General features: G+C 48.7%; 1 protein-coding gene across 25 annotated transcripts in view; it reads right to left on the bottom strand.

Moving 5' to 3' along the window:
- Window positions 1-2,456: 2,456 nt before the first annotated feature.
- LOC110490610 (nuclear respiratory factor 1) overlaps window positions 2,457-13,756 on the bottom strand; it is a 41,106-nt gene continuing 29,806 nt past the window's right edge. For 13 of the 25 annotated variants that reach the window (XR_016486879.1, XR_016486880.1, XM_090200943.1 and 10 more), the window contains 2 exons: window positions 11,796-11,920; window positions 2,457-4,071 (listed from right to left, as the gene is read on the bottom strand). Coding sequence is in view for 22 of the 25 variants with exons in the window: in XM_090200943.1 (XP_090057069.1) it covers window positions 3,911-4,071; window positions 11,796-11,920 (286 nt within the window). In the remaining 3 variants the exon portion in view is untranslated. Of the gene's footprint in view, window positions 4,072-11,759; window positions 11,921-13,756 lie in introns of all 25 variants that reach the window. The other 12 variants (XM_090200939.1, XM_090200942.1, XM_090200946.1 and 9 more) reach the window with 2 other exon arrangements.

Raw genomic sequence — 13,756 nt, 5'->3', positions numbered from 1 at the left:
TATCCTATGTTCCCCACCCCCTCTCCCTAATATCCTATGAGCCCCACCCCCTCACCCCCATCTCCTTTCAGCCTCACCCCCTTTCCCCATCTCCTATCAGCCCCACCCCTTCTCCCCATCTCCCATCAGCCCCACCCCCTCTCCCCATCATCTATCAGCCTCACCCCCACTCCCCATCTCCTATCAGCCCCACCACCTCTCCCCATCTCCTATCAGCCCCACCCCTTCTCCCCATCTCCTATCAGCCCCACCCCCTCTCCCCATCTCCTATCAGCCCCACCCCCTCTCCCCCTCTCCTATCAGCCGACCCCTTCTTCCCCCTCCCCTATCAGCCCCACCCCCTCTCCTATCAGCCCCACCCCCTCTCCCCCTCTCCTATCAGCTGACCCCCTCTCCCCATCTCCTATCAGCCCCACCCCCTCTCCCCCTCTCCTCTCCTATTTGCCTCACCCCCTCTCCCCATCCCCTCTCCCACATCTTCTATCAGCCTCACCCCCCTCTTCCCTGTCTTCTATCAGCCCCACCCCCTCTCCCCATCTCCTATCAGCCCCACCCCCTCTCCCCCTCCCCTATCAGCCCCACCCCCTCATCGCCTAAGGCTGGTGCTGGGACTGGGACGAGGGGAGGGAGTGGAGATTATCCCCTGTGCTGGAGTATTAAGAAACGATTAGTGGAGATTAAAGGCCTGCCCCAGAGTCTGCACGACTCCAGGCAACAAGAATGGAGCTGGCTCAGCCAGAGAGAATCAATATCAATACGCCTCCTACTACTACTGTGTGTGTAGGTACTGTGTAGGTACTGTGTAGAACTGAGTACCAGCACACACAGCCAATGATGTCATATGTAATAAAATTATATGCTATTGATATTCCGAGGCTTGACTGCAGTGTATTGTCCTGAGTGGTATTCCCTTGGGCAGAGTAGCTTAGTGCTGAAACATAACTGGGTCGGGTCGTGTTCAGTTGTCACGAAAAGGCAAAAAAACGGTCAGAAACAGAGTAAAACAGGGAGGTACTATCTGAATGCAATAAGAAATGCAAGTTTTTGCCTTCCGTTGCAAATCACTTTATTACGGTGTGTCCTTATGAAAAAGACCTTGGTTTCCGGGGGCATGTAGAGCAGTCGGGATTGGTGGACAGGTGATTTGTCACCACAGATGCCCCCTGCTCTTCAGCCTTTACAGGTCAGGTCACACACCTCACCGCATCACCGAGCCCCCCGACAGGCATCCGCATGGATCCATCTGCTGCCACCATTAGCTGATTACATCACCAGCACCCACCTCACTGACTGGCTTACCACAGAACCTTCCATCAGTCAGCCTGCCTTCATCAGACACTGGAGATGAAACAGTTAACATGAAGTCTGTGTCCTAAATGGCTCCCTATTATAGTGCATTACTTTTGACCAGGGCACATCCACTATAGGGAATAAGGTGCTGTTTGGGACGCAAGGTGCTGAGAGGTGTTAGGTGTATGTCAGGGCTCGTACACTGCTGCTCATGTTGAGTTACTATGCGCACTTAGTGGTTACTTCCTGCTACTTTGTTAATTCCAATTTGTAGTGGATACTTCATTCTATAAATCCCAAGAATATGTTTGGATGGACAAAACAACAAACAGGGATGGTAAGAATCAATCTCGACCCACAGAACCAAATTTGGTGTCTGCGCTGGCCGGCTATTCCATTAGAGTCCATTCATTTATGTAGCAGTCTGTCGTGAGAGACGAGGTAAGAACGAATGTGGCTATAAATTCCCTGTATAGGTGGATATTTTCGTGAGAGAGGGCAAGGCCTGTTTCCCAGGAAGCATTCAATGAGGCTTTTTTAATCTGGTGCTACAGGCTGATGCACACGTGTCACGCTCCTACCACCCCAGTGGCCAGCTGCCCTCCCACCCACATCATTTAGACATCCTCTCAAAATTGTCTCCTTAAAATGTCTCCTAAACAAGCGCTTCAATACAGAGAAGAGAGCAAAGCAGGAAACAACAGAACATGGTGTATCTTTCCATCCATGAGGTTGTAACCTGCTTCCTCTGCTGTAATCTGGGAGGCAGAATGGGATGTGTGTTGACGCCTGACGGATTAGGGCCCGAACCAACGTCTCTCTCTCTCCCACTCCGCAACAGAAGGACCCAGCTAGCAAATCCCAGGCTTTAACCACGGGGAGGGCTGCACAGTGCAATACAGCTTATGATGTAACCAGGACCCTGACCGTCCGTCACGACAGGCTCCGAGTGTGTGTGGCGGGTAGGGGGATGACAGTGGAGTGTATAGAGGTCATGGAGTTCTCATGGCAGGGTAACTACATCGATAAACCATGTAGAAGAAGAGGGGCATGGACCAACAAGTCCAACAACGACCAATATAGTGTATGATGTGAAGAACAATAGTAGGGATTTGGAAAAGGAAGTCTTTCACCTTCAGATTTCAATGATGACACTGGCTAGTGTGACCGGTGAACAGTAGTCACTTTATTGGGCGATCACATGGACTGCATGCTTGGTGTAATTCAGTCACCTAATGGATTTCCTAAATCATTCATTCTACGGAGAGGATTCTCTGTAGTGAGCTGAATTTATTCATATATCAGACCAGACCAATGCACACATATTCTGTACAAATACAAAAGTCATAGAATGCTCTGTGGTATACAGTACGGCCCCCCTCCATTTATAAAACGATTTAGAATACGTTCCTACCACTGACATCAAAAGGAACGTTTTTGTTAAAAAAATACAAAAAGACTCAAGGGACAGCTACTCATGCATTGGAGAAACCAGTTGTGATATTCTCTGGAGTCAAAATGGCTGCCTAGACAGGTCATCAAAAAAATACCGTACTAATAAATCCTGAGTCTTCACAAATCCCAGTGTGTGTGTGTGGAGTGGACTACAGTACAATAAACCACACAACAACAGGTAACATATTTCAGAAGTAATGTTTCATTGGAATCATTCTAGGCAGTGAAGGTTCTTACAGTGGACAGTTGATAATTGGGATGCTTCGTAGACATCCAGGGTACAAGAAGAACATTGACTAATATAGCAGGGGGTGGAATTAGTGGAAAGGTTCCTGGGTTTCGGCACAACCTGATTGCATATGAAGTCCATGACAACAGAGCAGAGAGTGATTGTGATTTGGTAACCGCATTCTATAACAAACATGGAATAACACTCACATAGACACAGTACCAAAACGTCATTAATGGGACTGTGATATAGGTTCAGAATGAAAGGTGAATTGGTGGTGGTGGCGTCCCCCTGGGCTTTTTGGTTATTCTTTAAGTAAATGTTAAGGTGTGCAGAAATAAATACTAAATACTCTAACCCATGTCACACAATGCTCAACATCAAAGCTAAAAAAGGACATTCAAACAAAAAAACACATCTACTATATACACACACACACAGTAAACAATGCATTGATAAATCCGTCACTTTATATTCCCCTGCAGATGTACATAAAAAATATATATTTTTACATTGTACAGAGCGCAGCATGTGGAAACCATAGAGAATGATAGAGGCCTCTACTGGCCAAAAGGCTGTATTAGCATGGGCAGTGCCATTTACGGCTTCCACCATTTTAATGTAGTCAATGGGGGGGGGGGGGGGGGGGGTGGAAACTTCCAACTTCATGGGCTGATCCTCCACTGACAGAGTAATGTCAAAACGGGTTATCAGGAGGGATCAGTCAATCGTGAAGAGGAAAACGGACTAATTCAAAAATGGAGATGGCCTCAATGGCACTGCCCATGCTGTCAGATGCTATAATGGCACAGATACAAAGATGAGCCCTCTATCTATCTCTATGGTGAAAACGGACTATCTCTCCCTCAGCTCCCGGCGGCGGCCATTTTGGGACTTTGTTCCAGTGGAACACACCTGCCAAGGGAGGATTCAGTGTCACTGCTCCAGAGTCACTACCTCTACCGCCTGGCCGTCCAGTGTGACCGTGTTGTCGATGCGCGTGGCCACAGGCGCCATGGCCACTTGTACGGGCCGGTTCCCCTGGGCTAGGCTGGTAACCACCGTCTGGTACATGCTGACTGGGATCTGCACCAGACCTGGAGAGAGAGACGGGGGGATACAGGCTTAGACATGTTTAAAGAGTATAAAGTAGCCTTTTCTTCTGTTCTCCATCTACCTAAATGTCTTTTTATTCCATTTATTTCATCTTTATTTAACAGGGTAGGCCAGTTGAGAACAAGTTCTCATTTACAACTGCGACCTGGCCAAGAATAAAGCAAAGCAGTGTGACACAAACAACAGAGTTACACATGAAATAAACAAACATACAGTCAATAATACAATAGAAAACGTCTATATACAGTATGTGCAAATGTAGTAAGATTAGGGAGGTAAGGCAATAAATAGGCCATATTGGCAAAATAATTACAATTTAGCAATTAAACACTGGAGTGATAGATGTGCAGAAGATGAATGTGCAAGTAGAGATACTGGGGTGCAAAGAAGCAAAAAATAAATAACAATATGGGAATGAGGTAGTTGGGTGGGCTATTTACAGATGGGCTATGTACAGGTGCAGTGATCGGGAAGCTGCTCTGACAGCTGATGCTTAAAGTTAGTGAGGGAGATAGAAGACTCCAGCTTCAGCAATTTTTGCAATTCGTTCCAGTCATTAGCAGCTGCTTTGGTGACAAAACGGATGGCACTGTGATAGACTGCATTCAGTTTGCTGAGTAGAGTGTTGGAGGCCATTTTGTAAATGACATCGCCGAAGTCAAGGATCGGTAAGATAGTCAGTTTTACGAGGGTATGTTTGGCAGCATGAGTGAAGGATGCTTTGTTGCGAAATAGGAAGCAGATTCTAGATTTAATTTTGGATTGGAGATGCTTAATATGAGTCTGGAAGGAAAGTTTACAGTCTAACAAGACACCTAGGTATTTGTAGTTGTCCACATATTCTAAGTCAGAACAGTCCAGAGTAGTGATGCTAGGACGGGCAGGCGGGTGCGGGCAGTGATCGGTTGAAGAGCATGCATTTACTTTTACTTGTATTTAAGAACAGTTGGAGGCCACGAAAGGAGAGTTGTGTGGCGTTGAAGCTCGTCTGGAGGTTTGTTAACACAGTGACCAAAGAAGGGCCAGATGTATACAGAATGGTGTCGTCTGCGTAGAGGTGGATCAGAGACTCACCAACAGCAAGAGCGACATTATTGGTGTATACAGAGAAAAGAGTCGGCTCGAGAACTGAACCCTGTGGTACCCCCATAGAGACTGACAGAGGTCCAGACAACAGGCCCTCCAATTTGACACACTGAACTATCAGAGAAGTAGTTGGTGAACCAGGCGAGGCAGTCATTTGAGAACCCAAGGCTGTTAAGTCTGCCGATTAGAATGTGGTGATTGACAGAGTCGAAAGCCTTGGCCAGGTCGATTAAGACGGCTGCACAGTATTGTCTTTTATCGATGGCGGTTATGATGTCGTTTAGGACCTTGAGCGTGGCTGAGGTGCACCCATAACAGGCTCTGAAACCAGATTGCATAGCGGAGAAGGTACGGTGGGATTCTAAATGGTTGGTGATCTGTTTGTTAACTTGGCTTTCGAAGACCTTAGAAAGGCAGGGTAGGATAGATATAGGTCTGTAGCAGTTTGGGTCTAGAGTGTTTCCCCCTTTGAAGAGGAGGATGACCACTGCAGCTTTTCAATCTTTAGGGATCTCAGACGATACGAAAGAGGTTGTTTAATGCAGTACGCTCAACCAGCCTCACAACCGCAGACCACGTGTAGTAACCATGCCAGCCCAGGACCTCTACAATGTTTAATGTCGTTTATTAATTGTTTGAAAATGTATTTTTAGTTATGTGTCAGACCCCAAGGAAGACGAGCTGACATCATGGCGTCAACTAATGGGGATCCTAATAAACATTTATATTCCATATTTTCTTGTCTGATATGTAATTGTGAAGTGAAATATTAATTTCCCAGAATGAGAGGACAATCCATTTTTCTATGCTATTCTATATTTTGGCCACACATACAATGCAGTATTGACAAAGGGGCTGATGAAATGGACAAATGACGATTGGCCATTTTAGTTCTGCTGTGAAGTGCCTTGGTCCATGAGGGTCTTTAAGGTGGGGTTAGTGCCTGAGAGAGAGCCATGCTAGAGTCAAACCGCTTTAGGCAGCCATTTTAGAGAGGCTGCATTGCAGAACAATGGTCCAATTGAGCCTGACTGCCTCTCCTCCCTGCCCAGCTGTGTGTAAGTGTGTGTGTGTGAGAGAGACTATGCCTGGGGATTACTACTGCAGTCACGTGGGTCTCTGCCCAGCCCCACAAGCTGTCACAGGCTAGGGGAAGGAGGTCATAGCTGGGTATGGTGGCGGGCGGATGCTCGGGGTCATTCCACATTTCAGTGATACACCGGCATAATGATAACTAATGCTGGCATTTTGAAAATGATGCATAAATGTGATCAGCAATATGATAACCCACACCTCTTTACCTTATCCACTAGGTGAAGGATCCAGACCCCTCCTTTACAACATGTGATTAGTTTAAACACCACATTTTAGTGTTAAAATGTAACGTGAGAAACTCAATTTAAACAGTGTCTGTCTACAGACACATTAATAAAGTCTCAATTATGTTTCATTTATAAAATCACTAAATGTAATGCCAAGTAAATCCATTTGGTCGACTCGTATGATCAATCTGAGCGTATGTGCTTTCTCTAAATGAGGCCCCAGGTCCCCCTCTGTAGTAGTCTAACAAGCCCCCTTGGTCCAGCTACGTGACAGAATCAAGTTGAGTTGATCGACTGGCTGTGATGATTGTATAGTAGCATGGGTTAAAATAGGGGGGGCAGTCTGGCATAGTAAGTTTACCATGTCTTGACTGATTTCAAGTCAATGCTAATATGGCACAATTTGCTAGCTAGCTGACCAACAACTAACAATGTATTTGAGACAAGCGCTCATTGTGCAAATGTAATTATGTTTTCAATAAACATTTGGAGACTAAATATAGTTTACATGTTGTCAATATGCAGTAGCCTGGCATTCAGAGAGAGAGAGAGAGAGAGAGAGAGAGAGAGAGAGAGAGAGAGAGAGAGAGAGCCCGGTGCTTACTGAGTCAAGTACCAGGCCAAGCCGCTCACACTTCACTTACTGTGACATTGAGGGCCATGGTCGACGAGTGTGTATGTGTGCTAGGGACAAAGCTAGCCAATCAGGCAGCACTTCAAACAGTGGCCCCTCCACTCCTCCATTACGGTGATTAGGTAAAGGTCAACAGGCTCAGGAGAGGAGCAGCACTGGGCCAACAGGTGAAGGGGCTGGTTGTTAGCTGAGTGGGGCCTGCTGCTAGCTAACAGACTAAAGGATGAGCTCCAAATGGCATTCTATTCCCTATACAGTGCACTACTTGTGACCGCTTTGGAAAAAAGTAGTGAAGTATATTGGGGATAGGGTGCCATTTGTGATGCAGCCTAACATCAGAAGCTACAAGGGAGGGAGGTTTAGCGCTGTGGCTTCTACCAACTGGCTAAAACTACCATTGTAGAATGATGGGGCACGGAAGGGGCTCCAGCTATCCCACAATGCCTTTTCCTAGACTCAGGTTCCTCGGTTCTGCTGCCTCCCTCCCTGTCCATTCATGAAACAGAGTGGCTGGGTTTCCACTAGATAACACAGCCACAAAGTCAAAATGGGCTTTTTGGTCTTAAAGTTAGGGTTAGCAGTGTGGTTAAAGTTGGGTTTAAAATCAGATTTTAAGAGGATAAATTGTAGAAAGGGGCGGGGTTTTGCCATAATTACAACGTTGTGGCTGTGTTAACTAGTGACAACCCAACAGATGGGCGTCTTAAAAAGGGTTGCCATTTTGCAAATGACAGTATGATGCATGTCCAAATCGGAACATGTTTTTTGTCGGTCATACCGTCTGTCACTCCTGTGAAACATATCAAATCAAATTTATTTTATATAGCCCTTCGTACATCAGCTGATATCTCAAAGTGCTGTACAGAAACCCAGCCTAAAACCCCAAACAGCAAGCAATGCAGGTGTAGAACCACACCCAATAGGGACAGCTTTAACTTCACTTAGGAGAAAAGCATTAGATTCTCACTGCAATGCAATGCAGTGACTGTAAAATGATGGGCAGGCACATTGTGGGGGGGGGGAAGAAGGCTTCCTGATGTCCATTTCTTTAAATGTAGTTGTAATGCTTGCTAATCAGCTTTGGGTGTTTAAAGACACGCCTTTGCTAGTGGCCTTCTTCCCAATGCAGCCTGTGGGCAATGGTAGAGGAGGGGACAGTGTGTGTGTCACCATGAGGCCGGTTGCTGTCCGGTCCCAGGGCGCTGACAGCTGGCCCAGTGATTAGACTATAGACTGATAATGGAGTGGATCAAAGCCTCTTTAGCAAGAGCACTTCAGGGAGATGACAACGCCCCCGTGCCTGGGGGGGGGGGGGGGGGAGTGTGTGTGTGTGTGGGAAGGGGGTAGGGATTGTCACCAGCAGGGGCATGGCCCACTGTAGGACAGGGGACTGACGTGAAGAGACAGGAAACCAGCCCTGAAGGCAGAGAGGGATTAGGTTGAGGGATGGGAGGTAGGTTGAGGGATGGGAGGTAAGTTGAGGGACGGGAGGTTGAGGGATGGGAGGTAGGTTGAGGGATGGGAGGTAGGTTGAGGGATGGGAGGTGCCAGTGTGAGTTCCCGAAAGCATTATTATTATTTTATGTCAGGGGTGCGTTGTCATGTCAGGGGTGCGTTGTCATGTCAGGGGTGCGTTGTCATGTCAGGGGAGCGTTGTAATGTCAGGGGTGCGTTGTAATGTCAGGGGAGCGTTGTAATGTCAGGGGTGCGTTGTAATGTCAGGGGAGCGTTGTAATGTCAGGGGAGCGTTGTAATGTCAGGGTTGCGTTGTAATGTCAGGGGTGCGTTGTAATGTTAGGGGAGCGTTGTAATGTCAGGGGTGCGTTGTCATGTCAGGGGAGCGTTGTAATGTCAGGGGAGCGTTGTAATGTCAGGGGAGCGTTGTAATGTCAGAGGAGCGTTGTAATGTCAGAGGAGCGTTGTAATGTCAGGGGTGCGTTGTAATGTCAGGGGAGCGTTGTAATGTCAGGGGAGCGTTGTAATGTCAGGGGAGCGTTGTCATGTCAGGGGAGCGTTGTAATGTCAGGGGAGCGTTGTAATGTCAGGGGAGCGTTGTAATGTCAGGGGAGCGTTGTAATGTCAGGGGAGCGTTGTAATGTCAGGGGAGCGTTGTAATGTCAGGGGAGCGTTGTAATGTCAGGGGAGCGTTGTAATGTCAGGGGAGCGTTGTAATGTCAGGGGAGCGTTGTAATGTCAGGGGAGCGTTGTAATGTCAGGGGAGCGTTGTAATGTCAGGGGAGCGTTGTAATGTCAGGGGAGCGTTGTAATGTCAGGGGAGCGTTGTAATGTCAGGGGAGCGTTGTAATGTCAGGGGTGCGTTGTAATGTCAGGGGAGCGTTGTAATGTCAGGGGAGCGTTGTAATGTCAGGGGAGCGTTGTAATGTCAGGGGAGCGTTGTAATGTCAGGGGAGCGTTGTAATGTCAGGGGTGCGTTGTAATGTCAGGGGTGCGTTGTAATGTCAGGGGAGCGTTGTAATGTCAGGGGAGCGTTGTAATGTCAGAGGAGCGTTGTAATGTCAGGGGAGCGTTGTAATGTCAGGGGTGCGTTGTAATGTCAGGGGAGCGTTGTAATGTCAGGGGAGCGTTGTAATGTCAGGGGTGCGTTGTAATGTCAGGGGAGCGTTGTAATGTCAGGGGTGCGTTGTAATGTCAGGGGAGCGTTGTAATGTCAGAGGAGCGTTGTAATGTCAGGGGTGCGTTGTAATGTCAGGGGAGCGTTGTAATGTCAGGGGTGCGTTGTAATGTCAGGGGTGCGTTGTAATGTCAGGGGAGCGTTGTAATGTCAGGGGTGCGTTGTAATGTCAGGGGAGCGTTGTCATGTCAGGGGAGCGTTGTAATGTCAGAGGAGCGTTGTAATGTCAGGGGAGCGTTGTAATGTCAGGGGAGCGTTGTAATGTCAGGGGAGCGTTGTAATGTCAGGGGAGCGTTGTAATGTCAGGGGTGCGTTGTAATGTCAGGGGAGCGTTGTAATGTCAGGGGAGCGTTGTAATGTCAGGGGAGCGTTGTAATGTCAGGGGAGCGTTGTAATGTCAGAGGAGCGTTGTAATGTCAGGGGTGCGTTGTAATGTCAGGGGAGCGTTGTAATGTCAGGGGTGCGTTGTAATGTCAGGGGAGCGTTGTAATGTCAGGGGAGCGTTGTAATGTCAGGGGTGCGTTGTAATGTCAGGGGAGCGTTGTAATGTCAGGGGTGCGTTGTAATGTCAGGGGAGCGTTGTCATGTCAGGGGAGCGTTGTAATGTCAGAGGAGCGTTGTAATGTCAGGGGAGCGTTGTAATGTCAGGGGAGCGTTGTAATGTCAGGGGAGCGTTGTAATGTCAGGGGAGCGTTGTAATGTCAGGGGAGCGTTGTAATGTCAGGGGAGCGTTGTAATGTCAGGGGAGCGTTGTAATGTCAGGGGAGCGTTGTAATGTCAGGGGAGCGTTGTAATGTCAGGGGAGCGTTGTAATGTCAGGGGAGCGTTGTAATGTCAGGGGAGCGTTGTAATGTCAGGGGTGCGTTGTAATGTCAGGGGAGCGTTGTAATGTCAGGGGAGCGTTGTAATGTCAGGGGAGCGTTGTAATGTCAGGGGAGCGTTGTAATGTCAGGGGAGCGTTGTAATGTCAGGGGAGCGTTGTAATGTCAGGGGAGCGTTGTAATGTCAGGGGAGCGTTGTAATGTCAGGGGAGCGTTGTAATGTCAGGGGAGCGTTGTAATGTCAGGGGAGCGTTGTAATGTCAGGGGAGCGTTGTAATGTCAGGGGAGCGTTGTAATGTCAGGGGAGCGTTGTAATGTCAGGGGAGCGTTGTAATGTCAGGGGAGCGTTGTAATGTCAGGGGAGCGTTGTAATGTCAGGGGAGCGTTGTAATGTCAGGGGTGCGTTGTCATGTCAGGGGTGCGTTGTCATGTCAGGGGAGCGTTGTAATGTCAGGGGAGCGTTGTAATGTCAGGGGAGCGTTGTAATGTCAGGGGAGCGTTGTAATGTCAGGGGAGCGTTGTAATGTCAGGGGAGCGTTGTAATGTCAGGGGAGCGTTGTAATGTCAGAGGAGCGTTGTAATGTCAGGGGTGCGTTGTAATGTCAGGGGTGCGTTGTCATGTCAGGGGAGCGTTGTAATGTCAGGGGAGCGTTGTAATGTCAGGGGAGCGTTGTAATGTCAGGGGAGCGTTGTAATGTCAGGGGAGCGTTGTAATGTCAGGGGAGCGTTGTAATGTCAGGGGAGCGTTGTAATGTCAGGGGTGCGTTGTAATGTCAGGGGAGCGTTGTAATGTCAGGGGAGCGTTGTAATGTCAGGGGAGCGTTGTAATGTCAGGGGAGCGTTGTAATGTCAGGGGAGCGTTGTAATGTCAGGGGAGCGTTGTAATGTCAGGGGAGCGTTGTAATGTCAGGGGAGCGTTGTAATGTCAGGGGAGCGTTGTAATGTCAGGGGAGCGTTGTAATGTCAGGGGAGCGTTGTAATGTCAGGGGAGCGTTGTAATGTCAGGGGAGCGTTGTAATGTCAGGGGAGCGTTGTAATGTCAGGGGAGCGTTGTAATGTCAGGGGAGCGTTGTAATGTCAGGGGAGCGTTGTAATGTCAGGGGAGCGTTGTTTGAATGGTATGAGGAGTGTCAGTAGAGTATTTCACATTGATTTATACAGGTGAGTCAATTACCTGACAATAGTTGTTGAGAGGTTGTGTGGTACGTACCGCTGCCATCTTGCACTCCAGTCAGTGCCCCTACAGCAGCCGCCGTTTCCCCAGCCAGAACGATTTGACCTCCTCCCTGTAGGGTGGCCTCAGCCAGCGTCGCCACTGCATGGGCCGCAGCCTCACTGCAACACAATCACACACACCTTAGAGATGGCAAGGAGGTGAGGCGTGGCTATGTGTCCCCCCTACGCATCCAAACAACGTTGACAGACTGGTGGACAATGACAATTATAGGAAGAGGGTACAACAACCCAAGCCCCAACAGTATGGTGGTACCAGAGGCCCAACATTAGCCTACAGTTGACTGTATGGTGGTGCCAGAGGCTCAACATTAGCCTACAGTTGACTGTATGGTGGTGCCAGAGGCTCAACATTAGCCTACAGTTGACTGTATGGTGATGCCAGAGGCCCAACATTAGTCTACAGTTGACTGTATGGTGGTGCCAGAGGCCCAACATTAGCCTACAGTTGACTGTATGGTGGTGCCAGAGGCCCAACATTAGCCTACAGTTGACTGTATGGTGGTGCCAGAGGCCCAACATTAGCCTACAGTTGACTGTATGGTGGTGCCAGAGGCCCAACATTAGCCTACAGTTGACTGTATGGTGGTACCAGAGGCCCAACATTAGCCTACAGTTGACTGTATGGTGGTGCCAGAGGCCCAACATTAGCCTACAGTTGACTGTATGGTGGTACCAGAGGCCCAACATTAGCCTACAGTTGACTGAATGGTGGTGCCAGAGGCCCAACATTAGCCTACAGTTGACTGTATGGTGGTGCCAGAGGCCCAACATTAGCCTACAGTTGACTGTATGGTGGTGCCAGAGGCCCAACATTAGCCTACAGTTGACTGTATGGTGGTGCCAGAGGCCCAACATTAGCCTACAGTTGACTGTATGGTGGTGCCAGAGGCCCAACATTAGCCTACAGTTGACTGTATGGTGGTGCCAGAGGCCCAACATTAGCCTACAGTTGACTGAATGGTGGTGCCAGAGGCCCAACATTAGCCTACAGTTGACTGTATGGTGGTACCAGAGGCCCAACATTAGCCTACAGTTGACTGTATGGTGGTGCCAGAGGCCCAACACTCTCACCCAAACACCCACTCCAACTCCCAACATCTGAAGGGGAGTAGGCAGCGCACCATTGCACATATTTGGCTCTGCATTGGGACACTTTATAACACTCTTTGACTTCTAATTCCTCTTCCAGCCAAACGACACAGGAAATATAATCAACACACAAGAGTTTCACCCACAACGATTCATAGAATGACTGTTTACAGCTCACATTTATAGAACATACTAAAGATCACACTGAAAATAATTGACATCCCATTTTCTACTATTCTGTCATAATGAGGACATCCACTAAGATAAAAGTAAGCTCTCTTTTTGAGAGAGAAAAAAAAACATTTCCCCTCCTCAGTGGGCACTGGGGGTCGGGAAACAGGGACGGAAGGTTCTGGCAAAGTGCCGCACTGCTCACATGAGGTAACCAGGAGGGATTAAGGGAGGGAAGGGGACTCCTGTAACAAGCCCCAATGGGAACTCCTAGACACTGGAGGAAATGACTCCAAACTACCGTAGAGTCGACGAGTGCACCGCCAGCATCTACCGTAGTGTCGAGGAGTGCACCGCCAGCATCTACCGTAGTGTCGAGGAGTGCACCGTCAGCATCTACCGTAGTGTCGACGAGTGCACCGCCAGCATCTACCGTGGTGTCGAGGAGTGCACCGCCAGCATCTACCGTGGTGTCGATGAGTGCACCGCCAGCATCTACCGTAGTGTCGACGAGTGCACCGCCAGCATCTACCGTAGTGTCGACGAGTGCACCGTCAGCATCTACCGTAGTGTTGAGGAGTGCACCGTCAGCATCTACCGTAGTGTCGACGAGTGCACCGCCAGCATCTTCACACTTAGTACACACAATAGGTTACAAAAAAGCAAATGACTTTA

The sequence above is a fragment of the Oncorhynchus mykiss genome, chromosome 15, assembly GCF_057628025.1.
Source record: "Oncorhynchus mykiss isolate SJ-2025 chromosome 15, ASM5762802v1, whole genome shotgun sequence".
In the NCBI taxonomy this organism is placed as follows: Eukaryota; Metazoa; Chordata; class Actinopteri; order Salmoniformes; family Salmonidae; genus Oncorhynchus; species Oncorhynchus mykiss.
This window is presented reverse-complemented; position numbering and strand designations above follow the sequence as displayed.